Below are 17,106 nucleotides of genomic sequence, written 5' to 3'. Positions count from 1 at the left end.
AATTCTTTCTTGGTAGTCCTTTGAAAGACTTTGTCCTTTTTTTGATCTCCTGAAATGAAATTTATAATTTTTATTTAAATTGTGCTACTTTTTATTACAATTGTACAGGTGCTAAAAAGGAAATGCACCTCTGTCTGCTGAGGTTTTAGGTTATGTTTCATTTATGTTCATGTTTTTCAGCTATTTCCTGGTTATGTTATATAGGTCTTGCCGTATTCTTTTATTTTTGCTATTTTGTTTTGCCATATAGGGTAAATTTCCTTGTGCTCATTATTGTTAGATGTATTTATTTAGTTCATTCGTATGTGTCTTTTTTTTTCTTTTACATTTAGATTGTTTTCTGTTAGATCACTGTTTGGCAATTTCCCCATGATTTCTTGTTTAGTTCCATTCATGTTTATTTGTTGTTTCTCCCCTTTTCTGCTCTGCTCTTTTATTCTGCCTCAGCTGCTCTGATTGCTTTGCCTTCTCTCTGCCTCAGCTGCAATTCATTCCCTCTGATTAGCTCTTCTGGTTTGCTTGTCATTTCTCTACCCCTGCCTCAATACATATACTTGCTGGTTCTCTTTGTTCCTCACTGGTTTCTTCCATTTTTCAGTCATTCCGTCCAGTTCTCTGCTCCATGCATGTTTTCTCCATGACTCCAGTTGTTCCAGCTATTTCTGCATGAGTTCTGTAAGTTTCTTTCATTTGTGTTGTTTTCTATTAAAGGTTCTCACCTTTATTTTGCATTTAAGTCACTTACCATTCAAACATGACACAATCCTTCTACAAGTTAAAAACTAAATTTAAAATGTTTTATTTTACCTGTAAACAAAAGGTCTCATTTTTTACCTTTCAAAAGAATGATGGGCACATCATATTTAGAAGGGTGGATGGATTAAAGGATAATGAGAAGTTTGACCTTCAACACCTCCATCTCTATTTAAAACACCACTGACTGTACAGTATGCTCATATGGTACAATGAACATTATACCCACTTACTGTAATCCTTTTTAGAAAGGATAATTCTAGGCATTTTATAAATTATACAGAAATCTGGCTTTACATGTTTTAGAGTACATGAGAGACTGATTAGACATCACACAGCTGATAAATGAGCTATTCAAGATTGAACAACTTGTTGCAATAAAATCCACATTTGCTGTATGAAGGAACTAATCACATATTCAACCCACCTAATGTTGCAGAGCAGCATTCATAGCCTCTCACTACAGGAACTCTTATTTTAGGATAACAAAAGGGTGCCCAGGAATGAGAGAAAGGGAAAATGACAAGAGAACCATGAGTGTTGGCAATACCTGGAAACCATTTAGGCTTCTACCTGTTTCATTGAAATAAAATATAATTGTGTAATCCATGGAGGCCTGATCCTACAATAAACAGGAATCAAAGGCGCATAGGCCATGGTTCCAGATCCAGAAGCCACGTGAGATCTCTGGTCAGGACTGTTTTAATACTTTTGTGGACCAAGAGAATAAAGAACAAGTTTGGACCGTTGGAACATGTTGGTACTAGTTATCTTTATTTAAATATGTGGTAGTGGTTTATGTGCATGGGTCCTCTTAGTTTACATTTGGCCAATGTTAGCTTTCATGAATTGTGAATTAAAATGTTTTTGTATTTATTAAAGGCAAATGAGCTGCAAAACCGCTGAAGTTATGAATGATCCTTTTGCAAATTCTTTGTGCTGCAAATGCTCCAGTATTAAATGTGCAAATGGTTAAAGGAATTTTGCATTGGTTTAAAATTTGTTATAAGTGTTAAAATGGTTTTTAACCCTTTCTGGTTATCCTGAAACTGTGAAAATCATCTGCCTTTTAAAGAAATTACAGGCTTTACAAAATGATAAACTGGAGTAAACTAAGCATAAACTAAGCCCAAGTAAGGATTTCTTTTTTTTTCTTGTTGTAGCAATGCTTGTTGGCAATAAATCTTAAATCTTTCACCACTGGACAGCCTGTTTATTTTTCTGTAAATGGTGCTATGAGAAAAATGTGTTCGTGGGTTGAGCAGCAGAGAAGGGTACATGGACTGTATGGATAAAACCTTACCAACTCCCTTCATCCATCCATTTGATTCCAGCGGCCATTATGTTGACAAACAACTATGTATGTACACACAAACACCTAAGGGAAGTAACCAATAAATCTATTAATTAGGTTTTTGGTTTGTGAGAAGCAGCTGGAGTATTTGCCAAATCCTCTCTGTTAATCCAAAGCACTTTTAAATCAAGGTGGTGTGATTACTAGTATAGAAGTACAGGTCCTTCTCAAAATATTAGCATATTGTGATAAAGTTCATTATTTTCCATAATGTCATGATGAAAATTTAACATTCATATATTTTAGATTCATTGCTCACTAACTGAAATATTTCAGGTCTTTTATTGTTTTAATACGGATGATTGTGGCATACAGCTCATGAAAACCCAAAATTCCTATCTCACAAAATTAGCATATTTCATCCGACCAAAAAAAGAAAAGTGTTTTTAATACAAAAAACATCAACCTTCAAATAATCATGTACAGTTATGCACTCAATACTTGGTCGGGAATCCTTTTGCAGAAATGACTGCTTCAATGCGGCGTGGCATGGAGGCAATCAGCCTGTGGCACTGCTGAGGTCTTATGGAGGCCCAGGATGCTTCGATAGCGGCCTTTAGCTCATCCAGAGTGTTGGGTCTTGAGTCTCTCAAAGTTCTCTTCACAATATCCCACAGATTCTCTATGGGGTTCAGGTCAGGAGAGTTGGCAGGCCAATTGAGCACAGTGATACCATGGTCAGTAAACCATTTACCAGTGGTTTTGACACTGTGAGCAGGTGCCAGGTCGTGCTGAAAAATGAAATCATCTCCATAAAGCTTTTCAGCAGATGGAAGCATGAAGTGCTCCAAAATCTCCTGATAGCTAGCTGCATTGACCCTGCCCTTGATAAAACACAGTGGACCAACACCAGCAGCTGACACGGCACCCCAGACCATCACTGACTGTGGATACTTGACACTGGACTTCTGGCATTTTGGCATTTCCTTCTCCCCAGTCTTCCTCCAGACTCTGGCACCTTGATTTCCGAATGACATGCAGAATTTGCTTTCATCTGAAAAAAGTACTTTGGACCACTGAGCAACAGTCCAGTGCTGCTTCTCTGTAGCCCAGGTCAGGCGCTTCTGCCGCTGTTTCTGGTTCAAAAGTGGCTTGACCTGGAGAATGCGGCACCTGTAGCCCATTTCCTGCACACACCTGTGCACGGTGGCTCTGGATGTTTCTACTCCAGACTCAGTCCACTGCTTCCGCAGGTCCCCCAAGGTCTGGAATCGGCCCTTCTCCACAATCTTCCTCAGGGTTCGGTCACCTCTTCTCGTTGTGCAGCGTTTTCTGCCACACTTTTTCCTTCCCACAGACTTCCCACTGAGGTGCCTTGATACAGCACTCTGGGAACAGCCTATTCGTTCAGAAATTTCTTTCTGTGTCTTACCCTCTTGCTTGAGGGTGTCAATAGTGGCCTTCTGGACAGCAGTCAGGTCGGCAGTCTTACCCATGATTGGGGTTTTGAGTGATGAACCAGGCTGGGAGTTTTAAAGGCCTCAGGAATCTTTTGCAGGTGTTTAGAGTTAACTCGTTGAGTCAGATGATTAGGTTCATAGCTCGTTTAGAGACCCTTTTAATGATATGCTAATTTTGTGAGATAGGAATTTTGGGTTTTCATGAGCTGTATGCCAAAATCATCCGTATTAAGACAATAAAAGACCTGAAATATTTCAGTTAGTGTGCAATGAATCTAAAATATATGAATGTTAAATTTTCATCATGACATTATGGAAAATAATTAACTTAATCAAAATATGCTAATATTTTGAGAAGGACCTGTAAGTAATTTTGTCCAACTTGCTGATTTCTAATGTGGCTTAATCTATCTCTGCCCTAAAAGCCATCCGAACTTGTAGTGGGAGGAAGGTGTTTCCTCAGAGTTGAATCACGAGGCATTCAGAGCTAATATACACTGCTCACAAAATTAAAGGAAACACTAAAATAATCCATCCTAGATCTCAATTAATTAAATATTGTCATTGAAAAACTTTAACACAGTTGAATTGATTGAGCAGAAAATAACACAAATTTTATCAATGTAAATCACAATTATTACACCATGGATCTGAATTTGGATTCATACTTGATGTGAAAGTGGAATTTACATGACAGGCTGATTCAATGTCATTGAATATTCCTCAAGACAAGTCTAAATGAGGCTCAGTATTATGTGTGTATAACCTCCAGACAACGCCTGGGCATGCTCCTGATGAGACAGTGGATGTTCTCCTGAGGGATTTCTTCCCAGCCCTGGATTAGAGCATCAGTTAGCTCCTGAACAGTCTGAAGTGCAACGTGACGTTGGTGGATCGACCAAAACATGATGTCCCGGATGTGCTCGATTGGATTCAGGTCTGGGGAATAGGTAGGCCAGTCCATAACATCAATGCCCTCATCATGCAGGAACTGCTGACACACTTCAGCCACCTGAGGCCTAGCATTGTCCTGCATAAGAAGGAACCCAGGACCCACTGCACCAGCATATGGTCTCACAATGAGTCTGAGGATCTCATCCAAGTACCTTATGGCAGTCAGGTCACGTCTGGCGAGCACATGGAGGGCTGTGCGGCCATCCAAAGAAATGCCTCCCCACACCATTACTGACCCACCACCAAACCGGTCATGCTGGAGGATGTTGCAGGCAGCAGATCACTCTCCATGGTGACTCCAGACTCTGTCACGTCTGTCACATGTGCTCAGTGTGAACCTGCTTTCATCCATGAAGAGCACCAATGACGAATCTGCCAATTTTGGTGTTTGCTACCAAACGCCAATCGTCCTCCACGGTGTTCAGCTGTAAGCATAGGCATTAATGTGGATGTCGGGCCTTCATACCACCCTCTTGGAGTCTGTTTCTGACAGTTTGAATAGAAACATGCACATCAGTGACCTGCTGGAGGTGATTCTGTAGGGCCCTGGCAGTGGACCTCCTGTTCTCCTTGTACTATTCTCTGCTGGCTTCCTGCTTCCATGCTGCAAACTGCCTCCAGTGGTTTGTGTTTCCTCCTATATGTAAATCTACACCTGGTAGGGGAGATTGTGATAGAGATATCAGGATCATTCACACAAGCTTAAGCATAAGAACATACCTATGCATACATTATTGGACATGTGTGCAACTTATACATAATTCATCAGTTGACATCTTATTAGCTACTGTGCAAAAACAAACACATAAATCAGAGTAATTTCATGGTGCAGTGACCTCTGGTGATAACCTCCTTAATAATCACACATTTTCCAAGCATAAATAAAGAATGATGTATATGTTTTATTTTTAAAAAGAAAAGTTTTGTTAGGCTCTAGTGGCCTTTATTATTTTTAAGTAATTTTTTGACAGTAGGTAAACAGGAAACGGTGTGGAAAGAGTGGGGTACGGGATCGCAGAAAGCATCAAAGGGACGGGATTCAATCCCGTGACAGCCCGCAATGAGGACTGACGCCTCCTTACACGGTCGTGAGGTTAACCTCTTACACCACCCAAATTTATGTAGTTTATTTTTCATTAAAAAAAAACTTTCTTTTGGATTTCATGAAGTGGGGTTTGCCAAACAGATATCAGATGTCGGTATCATTTTTGCTACCAGAACAAAATGACTGGAGAATTGCTTTACCTTTGTACACAAGTTATATAGATTGACCTCAATGATGATTCACACTGTTTCTCCTCGGCCCATTCCTCTACCTTCCATGTAAAACAAATGTTCTGGATTGTGTTTACTGTACCTGGTCGGAGTAACTATCTGAAGCAAAAGTGAAGTTGAATGTTGAAGAAAATCTGTATTTTCAAGCCACTATAAAGTTTAGCATTTTTTACTGCACAGAACACTAGATTTGCAGGGCGATTCTGACATATTTTGTTTGGCATCCATTGTTATGCAGAACAGGTATTGCACTTAAATGCAAACTGAAAAAAACACACTGACTTTTATGAAAAAAAAGGTTAAAGCACAAACATTGTGCAAGTGTGGTGCAAACATAGAAGAGTTGTACATGTTGCTTGATTAATCAGAAATATTTAATTAAATTTTCCAAAGTTAGATGTTTCTAATAGTTGCAATGTTGTGAAGACATATTTGGCCTTTTACTTCTGTTTTTGCTTTTTTTTGTCCAACTTTAATGTTTCAGATTTTCAAAAACTTTTTAACATCAGACAAAGAGAACCTGAATAAGTATGAGCAATATATATTTTTAAATGGCTTCATTAATTAAAGAATGAACACTTTCTAAACCAACCTCTCACCTGGGGACAAAGCAGTTGCCCCCTGCAAATGGAAAAAAAAACAAAATATACCTTAATAAGCTCACTTAACAAGGAGATGGGTGAAAATCAATCAGGTGGCACTTTAATAAATTCTTGCAAGAATTGAAAATGGACAGAGAATACAAACGAGTGTCTTGGTCTGCCTGTTATGCCCCAAACAGGGAGTTACAATCTTTTTATATTTCTCACACAGCTGAAAACGTAATTCACAACACAGGAAAAATAAAATAAAACAATCCTTGAACTTTAGATATCTAAAGGGGGTCAGCACATTGTGAAGCCCTGAAGAGAAGAGAGGTATCTTCTCTTGGGAAAACAAAACCTCCATATCAGGGGAAGGTCCCGCATTTCAGGCGCCTCTGAGTGTGGAATGTTGACCTGACAAGAGTAGATATGGATATTTCATAGATACTGAGCTGATTTAGGGCACGCATAAGAAGAACAGATAAAATCCTGATGATATACAGAGGTAATCCAGTTCTGAAAGTGTTATCAGTTTTATCAGTGATGTTAACCAGGATGGCCTATTTGAATTTTTCCACTATCACCCCTCACCTAATAACTTCCATTAAGCAGTTATTGCTGTAATAATGAGATCACTGTGGGGGAATTTTTGACCAAATATTCTTTGCAGGACTTTGTATGAACAGGTATGAACAGTCTCTTTAACCACACATCTCAATTGGACTGACGTTTTCACTTTTTCAAGCCATTCAGAGATGGACTTGCTGGTCCACTTCAGATCCTTGTCCTGCTGCAAAACCCAAGTGTGCTTGAGCTTAAAGTCATTTACTAATGGTCAGGCATTCTCCTTCAGGATTTTCAGGTAGAGAGCAGAATTCATGATTCCATCAGTTATGCTTTCCAGTTGCCTAATGCAGCAGAGCAGCCACAGACCATCACACTATCAGCACCATGTGTGACAGCAGGTATCATGTTGTTGTATCAAATGACGTGTTAGTCTAATGTCGAATGTAACAGGGCACACCTTGCAAAAATTCTGCTTTTGTTTCATCGGTCCACAAAACATTTCCCCAAACATCTTGGGGATCTTCATGTTTTTTTAGCAAATGTGAGATTGGCCTTTGTTCTTTTTGCTCAGCAGTGTATTTTTTTCACTGGGAACTCTGCCAATTGTATTTAATCCCTTTCTTCTTAAATAATAAACCAGTTTAGTGAGGCCAGCGATACTTTAGATGTTGTTCTGGGTTCTTCTTTGACCTCCTGGATGAATCACTGAAACACCCTTGGAGTAATTTTAGTTGGTTGACCACAAAGCCTTAGAAATGGCTTTGTAACCCTTCACAGAGTGATAGATGTAAGTTACTTTGATTCTGAAATGTGCTTGAATTTGTCAAAATGAAACCATCTTTCCTCATCTGAAACATAAATGTGCGTCAGAAAAAGAAGAAGTTTGTAAGTGGCAAATACTTTTTCACAGGTTTGTCTCTACTCTGATAAGATGCTTGATGACATCTTCAGAGAACCTCACTTCAAAAAATCCAACCCAATTCATATCCCGAAACACATATCTTGAACAGGTGCACTTTTGCACTCCATTGAAAAAAAGTGTCATTTTCTACCTAAATGCCACAAACTTGACAAATGTATCTGCCAGTGTGCTGAGGAAGGACCAACATTTTGGAAGGACACAATATATTTGGAGCAATTCTTTGCTGACAGAATTTGTTTTAATTGGATTCACAGAAACAAATTATAAATACACAACCTATTGGCTTTTAAACAAAACTTTCTTATTTCATCTAAACTATGTAGAGTTTGTGCACATTTTGACAAATGCTTGTAGCTTAAAGTGGGAATTAAACACATCAAAAATGTTACCATTTTCAGTTTTAACCATGTGTGACTACACATAACAATTAGCCCCTTCACCCACTTGCCATTACCATTGTAACATTCCACACTTTTACTAGTATTTACAATATACATGCCACATTCAGAGACCCAAGATATAACACAAACTGTGGTCTGTCTTCTTTTGGTGGAAAACCTTTTCAGCTCATTCCTTATAGCACAACATAATATAAGTGGTTCTGTATTTGACAACATCCTGTTTCTGTCATTAAATATGATCCCTGACTCAAACTGCAGACAGAATAAAATAAATAAATAGAATTGAGACATTCCTAGTTGAATTGGTGCTCTTTCCATCACAACATACAGTTCAGCTTTTTAACTGGATGGAAAAACCGCCACTAGAATTTTTTCATTAAATTTAGCTTTATTTGGTGGTGGATACTGCTCATTATGATCCAATGTAAAAAACAAAATGCATTCATGCATAGAAAATAGCTGTGCAATTATAGCAATGGAGAGATACATTCATTTTAATAAGATACACCAAATACATTTTCTTAAAGGAAAGAGTTTTCTTTAGTAGTGAGAGTGAATCTTTGTCTGAAAATCACTGATTGGTCACATAGAAAATCAGGAATTTATGGTACGTACTATATGAATTTCACGAACAGCAAATTACATGTATGCAATTGCAAACCACTTTAAAGTCACCTGTTTTTCTCCATGTAGATTCAGTCAAACATGTTTGTAAAAATGGATACAAGGTTTTTATTAATATAAAAAACATAAGCAAGGCTTGCAAATTTGACTTAATACCAACCTCAAAATGTTTCTTATATTTCTATTGATATTTTTATTTATATTCCATTTTCTATTTGGCATCGGTTACTTTAAACCACCGTTATTTGAACACAATCACAAGGTCTTTTGAAAAATGAAAGATCCCATCTTCAGTGAAGTTCCCACAGTGTGACAGGCTTTTACTCTCAACATTAAGTGCAACAATTCATTTGTCTCAAGTGAATACCTCAGTCTTGTTGTTCTTATAGCCTCTGAGAACAGAAAATAGAGTCATGCTAGCTGCTGTCTGTGCTTATAAAGCCGCTGAGTACCAAAAGTAAGTGTCCACTGCTGCAAACAGACATCTAACCCATCCCCCACGATGACCAGCAGCATAGGTTTGATGTTCAAACGGTGGGCCTCCAAAATGTATGCATTTACTGAGACACACATGCTAAAACAAGCACACTGAATTTAAATTGTTAACTCATTCTTACTGTCTTCCAAAAATAATAAATATTACATTAAATGTGGGAAGCTTATAATGGCCTTCCTTTCTTCGTTTTAACAGTGAACATGATGATCTACACAGGGTGTTCTTGTGTACGTTTGCCACTTAGGTTGTTCTTTTGGTGCCCGATCTTTAAATGAGTTTTAGTGGTAAAAAAATTGTGTTATCTTTAGACACAAGTTTTGTCTCCTTCCTGTGGGTATGAGCGGTATTGCACCCGCTCCTCCAAACAGATGTCCTGTATTGTGGTGCTGGTCCTGCTGGTGGTGCCTCTCTGATGTGGGACGGTGAACTGCAGGGTTTGTCTACTTTTGGCGGATCGGCACTTGCCCGTCCCATTGCTGTAGGAGACCACCAGTCTGCGGTTCTCCTCAGGCACAGCTGAGCAGGACCGTTGGCCAGCTGCCTTCTTGATGCGTGGCGAGTCATTGCTTGGGTCGCTGGTGTTATCCTGGAGGTCAGGGAGGTTTCCGGTAGCGATGCTGCCGCTCTTAATGTGCGGGGTCTGGCTGTGAGTGTGGCGGTATTCCTCATCAATGTCCTTTCCCAGTTTCCACCTCTTCCACTTTTTCAGCATCTCAGACTGCACCTAAGAGACGATTGGAGTGGAAAAGCAGATAAAAGCGCAGACAATTAAGAACGACACAAAGCACTTCGTTAGTTGAAGAATATTGGCCAGCGACTGCTTTGAAATGTTTGATTTGTAGATGGATATTGTTGTTGCACAGCTTGTTTCAAGATCAGAAGGAAATAGCTTTTAGCTTTTATGAAAGAAACAATGCATGCCTGAAGCAAGACCTTGCACAATATAAAGGACTGCAACACTGGCAAAGATCAAATTAGAGTGTGTATGACATGAAAGCAAAGGCACCTCACCTCTTTATTGACGAAGCAATACAGGATGGCAACCAGTAGGCCCTGAAATGAAAGGTGTACATCTGCCTTAAGCAAACAGTTTAACATTAATTTAAACAAATAAGGGGAAGCTGATAAAATATACAACATTAATGCTTTCTCTGGTAATGCTACTGAGATCACTTCGGCAGCATTTGGTGTTTCTTGCCCCATCATTACTCACAACTTCATTCAACCAACCCTGTGAAGTAATTAAAGGAGCCTTTGCACATTGTGTTTGCACATTTAATCTAGTTCAGCTGTGGGACACCAGTTAGACACCAAACACTTATGGCTTTCTCATGTCAAACAGGCCTATCAATAGTGTGCCAAGTGGTTGTATAATAAATTGTACCAGCAAATGGAAGCAGTTCTGAACATCACTTTTTAGCTTTTTTAAGCTTATTGAAGTATAACACTGGTTAAGGGTTGAATTGCTCTTTTTCACCTGAAGAGACCAAGTGACAGCTGTAAATGTGAGTTTTAAAGTGCACACCCAATAACAAACAATTTAGTTTATGTGAATTTATTGCCAATTTTGCTAAGTAAAATGCTTATTTGAACTTCAAATAATTTCTGTCGTAAAATGTGGACAAAATTACATCTTGCGAGTGCTTCAAAAGCTAGAATAACAAAAAAGCTAGAATAACTATGGGAAGAAACTTGTGCCATCAGAAACTAAATTTGAATTTCTCAGACTGAATCTGTATTTGTGTAATTTGAAATTAAATTCATTGATTTGAAACAGAATGTTATTGATTTGAAACAGAATTTATTGGTTTGAAAACTGAATTTAATGGTATGAAACTGAATTAATTTGCATTGAAAATGTATTTCGTTGTTTTGAAAATTCAGTTTGCCTACTTTCACTTTCAGTTCTAAAATTCAGTTTTTTGTGTCACACATCCGGGTCCTTGAGGGTAGCCTTAGATTAATCAAACATAGATTCATCGATTTACTTTTCACATCAGGTTAAACCTCCTTTACGGCATTTTGAGATGGAGCAGTGCAGCATACATGAGTTTAGCGGGATGTCCATCACCAAGTCAAATAAATGAGCATCTATAAGAAGCGTCATGTAAACAAACAGCAACACTTATGCTACCTGTAGCTATTAGCTAAACATGCCAGATCAGTATGGTGCGGCCAGTGTTACGTCGGTCTGCGTTTCCGCTGCCTTTACCTCAGCGTAATTTATGTTGCCAAGCAACAGCGATAGCGTGAAGCACAGAGCTGTGAAGCTGAACAAATGGAGCCCTAATGGCTTATTTTCTTGTTTTATAATCTTGTTCATTTTTCAGCCATTTAAATTGTTAAAGTTTTGTGTTCATAGATAAAACAAAATGTGTAAATCTATTTGTAAAAACGTAACAATTTAAACACTAACATATTAACTTTAGGAACAACGTTTAAATCAGTTTATTTGTAGAGCATAAAAATAAAAGAACCAAACATCAACATTAGATATCATCTGACTGAATTATATCTGTGTTTAACTTCCATCCATTGGGGAAACCCAGCAGGAGCTTAAAAACAACGTGCCGGAAGTCAGCTGTTCTCTCAGGGTTCATCGCACCTCAACCCCCCGGGTCAGCGGTGCGCTGGCGAGGCGAGCCGGCTGTGAGCCCAGCGTCAGGGGAGCAGAAGCGGACATCTCCGAACACGTCAGAACACGTGTGGAATTAAGCGAAATCTTGATAAATACATCCTTCATATCTGGGGAAAAGAAGGACACATTTGTCGGCCCTATTTGGAGGAGCCTGCGACGCTGTAGATGTCATTGCCTCACAATCACGTAATCGGCCAACAAATGCGTCCTTCAAAGAATGCAGCCCCTCAATTTGGACACAGCAATAGTGAATGACATCCGTAAATCAGTGAATCTGTGTTTGATTAATCTGTGGCTTCAAGGACCCGGATGTGTGACACAATAACTGAATTTTTGAACTGATATTGAATTTTAGAACTGAAAGTGAAAGTACGCAAACTGAATTTTCAAAACAACTAAATACATTTTCAATGCAAATTAATTCAGTTTCAAACCAGCAAATTCAGTTTGTAAACCAATAAATTCAGTTTCAAACCAATAAATTCAATTTCAAACCATTAAATTCAGTTTCAAATCAATGCATTTAATTTCAAATTACACAAATACAGATTCAGTCTGAGAAATTCAAATGCATTTTCTGATGGCTCAAGTTTCTTTCCATAAATAACAAACAGTAACCTCATTTTATAGATTCAATACACACAGACATATATTTCAAGCACTTATTTCTGTTAATTTGGATAAATATGGCTCATAGCTAATAAAAAAAAAACATTCAGTTTCTTGGAAAAATGTAATGTATAAAACAATTATATTACAGCATTGTCATGAATTCCTGCATCAGTGTAGTGTAGCATTACGGCGATCAGCCCTTGGGTCTGCTGAGGTGTTAAGGAAACCCAGTTTACTTTAATAGCGGTCCTCAGTGTTGGTACTGGTCTTTTCCTTTTGACAATACTCTATAGATTCTCTCAGGGTTTTAAATCAGGCCAGTTTGCTGGCCAGTCAAGCACAATGAAACCATGGTCATTAAAGCTGGTATTGGTACTTTTGGCATTGACAGCAGGCTTCAAGTCCTGCTGGTAAATGAAATCAGCATCTCTATAAAGCCTGTCAGCAGAGGGAAGCAATAAGTGCTCTAATATTTCCTGGTAGACAGCTGTACTGACTTTGGACTTGACTTCACACTGGAGCTCAAGCAACTTGGGTCCTGTATCTCTCCCATCCTGGTCCAGAGAGACTTGAACACAATCCAACAATTGTAGCTCATGTCCTGAATATGTCTGTGTGTTGGATCTTGAAGCTTAGACTCAAGCTGCAGTCCATGCCTTGTACATACACTATATTGCCAGAAGTATTTGTCTGTCTACTTTTATGTGTACATGAACTTTGATGACATCCTATTCTTAATCAATACGGTCCAATTTATTGATATACTCACCTTTGCCATCAATAGCAACTTTAACTATTCTGTAAACATCTTCCACAAGGTTTAGGAGTGTGTTCATAGTTAGATGAGAAAAGCAGAACAAAATTTATCCTAAAGGTGTTCAAGAAGGTTGACGTCAGGACTCTGTGCAGGCCAGTAAAGTTCCTCCAAACCTGCAGCAGTGGAAGTGATTATAACACCAGAATTTGTTGATTTGGTGGTGGAACCTAATACTTTTGACTTTATAGTGAGTATGCCAAACTTAAATGGGCTTTGTTTCAAAATCACTGCAAGGCTGTGGTTTTCCCCTGTTGCTTGTCCACCTCTTACTACCACATTTTTCCTTCCACACAATAATCCATGAATATGGTGGGATACATCACTCTGTGAACAGCTAACTTCTTAACAGTTGTTTTCCCCATGATTGTGCAGAACATAACATGGGCATAACAACATTTCGTATTTATCTTATGCAATGATCAAAATGTCAGAGCCGCAGGCAATAATTATCAGAACTAACATAAATATTCAATTGAAATATATCACTTTGTGTGTAATGAATCTGTATCATACAAGAGTTTCACTCTTTAATTTAATTACTGAAATAAATTAGCCTTTTAATGATATCCAAATATATTGAGATCCACTTGTATGATAAATATAATTGAATGCGCAACCTTATATGGTTTCTAAAGGTACAGGTAAAGCAGAAAACTCCTTGTTTGTTAATCTTGTCTGCTTCAAAGATAACAAGTGACATATACAGATAAAGTATAAAAAACACTGCATTTGCAGAAAGGAGGTTACATGTGGTTCTGAGCTCAGACCTGGAAGGAGTTGAACAGGAGGTCACAGAAAAGGCGAACGAGGCGAAGCATGGAGCCCTTCGGGACAGACTCATCAATGACGAAGGTGAAGAGAATGGCGTGAATGCCAAGCAGCGGGATGAGAGTCAGCGTGGATTTTGCCAGCCTGCAGAAAATGAGGAAAAAGAAAGAAATCAAGACTTTTTGAGCATGACACTTCCCAAAAATGTCAACCCTTTTTTAAAATTCAACCGCCTCAACAGACTTCCTCTGGACAATATTTGGTCTAAAATTAAAGCTGAATGCAGAGTAAAAGTTTTAAATAAAAAAATGAAAGGATATAAGCTGTAAAAACAAATAGCATAAGAAAGAACATTTTAAAATTGAAAAACACAGTCTTCACTAAAGGCACGTGTCCACTATAGGTTCCACTACATTTTTTCCTTGGAACATTGTTCCTCTGAACCTTTTTTATTTATCTATACTGTTTTTTTGTGTGTTTTGAATCGCGGGCTGAAACCTGGGCTGTTTATTTAGATTATTGTAACATAAATTAATGATTGTTCAACAATCCTGGGCAGTTGTGATTGCTTTAACCTGTATTGCAGAACATAAACACAATCAAGAATTTTAACTTTATCGATTAAACTCTCTTAACAGAGAGTTACTTTCTGGTCATCTCTATGCTGAATGCAAAAGTCCACCCTTCCTTTGATTAAATATTTTCACAAAGGATGGCGGATTCACCAATGTGTTTGAATGCAAACTCTGTAAAAGATTGTGACATTCAGCAAAAGCTGCTGTGTTTAAATGTTTGCAAACAAAAATACAAAACTTCTGTTGAGATTTTAAATGTTAACAATAAATGTGATCAACAGAAGAGGATAAACTGGGAGATGACTGAAATAAATTACTGGGAATATTCAACCAGTGGGTTCAACTTCCTCCAACCAAAAAGCTACTCCTTTGGTTCAGGGTCCATCCAAAAAGTCCTACCTCCCAACCCGTTTTCGGGGCAGATTTCTATATGTTTTTGTCAGATTTGGCCCAAGTTCCTGCAGTGGAAATGCACCTTTTAAGATTTACTGTCTTTTTCTTCATCTCATCAGCACTCAACCTGTCAAGCAAACCTTTCCCTTGTATCTTAATTAATTGATCAATTCTTTTACAGAAAAAAGGTATTATCTCACCTGAATTTGTAGTCAGTGTATCTCATTTGGTGGGCTCTAAGTTTAGACATCAGGATTTTAATTATTCGGATGAAGATGAAGAAATTAATCTGAAATACGACGAGAGGCAGAACAAACATTTAAGAGAAATTCATTAAAGAACAAGGGGGTCATTTTGAAGCTACAGAACAATCTTTGTAAAGTTATGGCAAATGTAAAAATGCTTCAGTTTGTGTTTTGAGGATTTTCTTCCTGTCCTAATGGGAAGTGGCTATCTGAACATGCAGGGATCTAAATCTCTACAATAAAAGCATTACAAAAGTCTTAAGACCTACGCATGGTGATCAAGGGTAGGTCCATTTCTGAAGACACTTCATCAATACAGCTCTCAAGTAATTTGGTGATATTTATGTTGTATGGAAGCGAGTGTTTGTGTGTTTTCAAATACAGTTTCCAGAGGTGTGAATGTGTGTATTTCAGCTGTGCAGCAGTGCTAGGATTGTTGCCAGAAGACATGGGAATGTGTCTTTTACTTAGAGTGGTTTAGTTTCATGATTGTTTTACACCAAGGTTGGTCCTCTTTGGTTCATGTTACAGCAAATCAGCACTGGTTCTGATACTGTCATAAATATCAGTATCATAAATATTTGAAAGTCTGAGCCATTGCTCTGTTTATCAGTCCAAACTGTAAGTAATGTTATAATGCACCTTTCTGCACTAACATAAATGCAGGGATGACTCATCATGTGGAACAGAAGAGGATCTTGTTGTTGTAAACAGGATTCAAATTGTTTTGTAGTCAAAACAATCTGACTGTTTTAATATCCGAAGTGGACCGGTAGATACTTTTTAGCAATTCCAGAAAGAATGGAGTGAGTATTCCTACTTCTCAAGAAAATTGGGAGAGATTCCTAAAAGCAAATAGGCAAAAGATGTCTGCTCTTAAATCATTTTCCATTCAAAACACTTCTTGCCACACCATTATAAAACTATTGTTTCTGCATAAGAACTTTAGTCTTATTCTGTATAAGACTACTGTCTAAAATATGGAGAGTTTTGGCTTTAAAGGAAGGAGCAACACAAGGCTGAAGTCATTTACAACCATGTCATGCCACGGCTATGGGAGACAACTCAAGGAAAGTCAACAGCCAGACCATTGAGGCAACTATGTGTCTCAATTGTAAAGCTTCTCAGTTGATGCGTTTTCATTTTTTATTTGCTCTTTGTCATCAGAAAACCATTTAAAACATCCATGGATTGCATTTTTAAATTAAATCAACATTTCTCCCAAAATGTTTTTCATTCATGGTTTTCACTATAATTTTTCTGCTGGAGTGACTATTCTGTTTTAGTCTGTAAGCCAAATAAGCAGGGGAGTGTTTAATTGCATCTATATCTAAATTGGTATTTTAACATTTCTTCTATTCACCACATGTATTATTAGCTTCACGTGACGTTTTAGGGCCATATGACATGTAGTTGTGGGAAAACTAATTGTAGATCCTGTAGAGTTAATATGACATGACTGAGTGTCCCTAAACATTGCAGACAGCTGCATTACTTTGGTGCAGCTAAATACATAAAAACAAAACACTGACTGAAGTCTTATGCATATAACATATCAATGCTCACGAGAACCAGAGTGGAAACTGTGTCAACTGGAATGCCACCAGAATTTTAGATTCTTGAATATAATTATTTGTCAAAACCAGATCTCCACTGTGTTAAATTACAGGTAAACAAGGGTCACCACAGAAAGTGTTCAAAGCCTTGGGCACAGTGCCAGTTTGTCAC

General features: G+C 38.1%; 1 protein-coding gene and 1 long non-coding RNA gene across 3 annotated transcripts in view; one reads left to right on the top strand and one right to left on the bottom strand.

The window, feature by feature from the left end:
• Positions 1–600: 600 nt before the first annotated feature.
• Positions 601–5,381, top strand: LOC124868385. The gene is made up of 2 exons (XR_007038317.1): positions 601–675; positions 4,280–5,381. It is a non-coding gene; the product is annotated as an uncharacterized LOC124868385 (long non-coding RNA).
• Positions 5,382–8,684: 3,303 nt separating this feature from the next.
• The window catches only part of gcgrb (glucagon receptor b), a 73,791-nt gene continuing 65,369 nt past the window's right edge, over positions 8,685–17,106 (bottom strand). For both annotated transcript variants that reach the window (XM_047365553.1, XM_047365554.1), the window contains exons 11-14: positions 15,334–15,422; positions 14,165–14,309; positions 10,342–10,383; positions 8,685–10,054 (exon numbers count right to left, since the gene is read on the bottom strand). In XM_047365553.1, coding sequence (XP_047221509.1) covers positions 9,635–10,054; positions 10,342–10,383; positions 14,165–14,309; positions 15,334–15,422 — 696 coding nt within the window. In that variant the 3' untranslated portion in view covers positions 8,685–9,634. The remainder of the gene's footprint in view (positions 10,055–10,341; positions 10,384–14,164; positions 14,310–15,333; positions 15,423–17,106) is intronic.

The sequence above is a fragment of the Girardinichthys multiradiatus genome, chromosome 5, assembly GCF_021462225.1.
Source record: "Girardinichthys multiradiatus isolate DD_20200921_A chromosome 5, DD_fGirMul_XY1, whole genome shotgun sequence".
Lineage (NCBI taxonomy): Eukaryota > Metazoa > Chordata > Actinopteri > Cyprinodontiformes > Goodeidae > Girardinichthys > Girardinichthys multiradiatus.
This window is presented reverse-complemented; position numbering and strand designations above follow the sequence as displayed.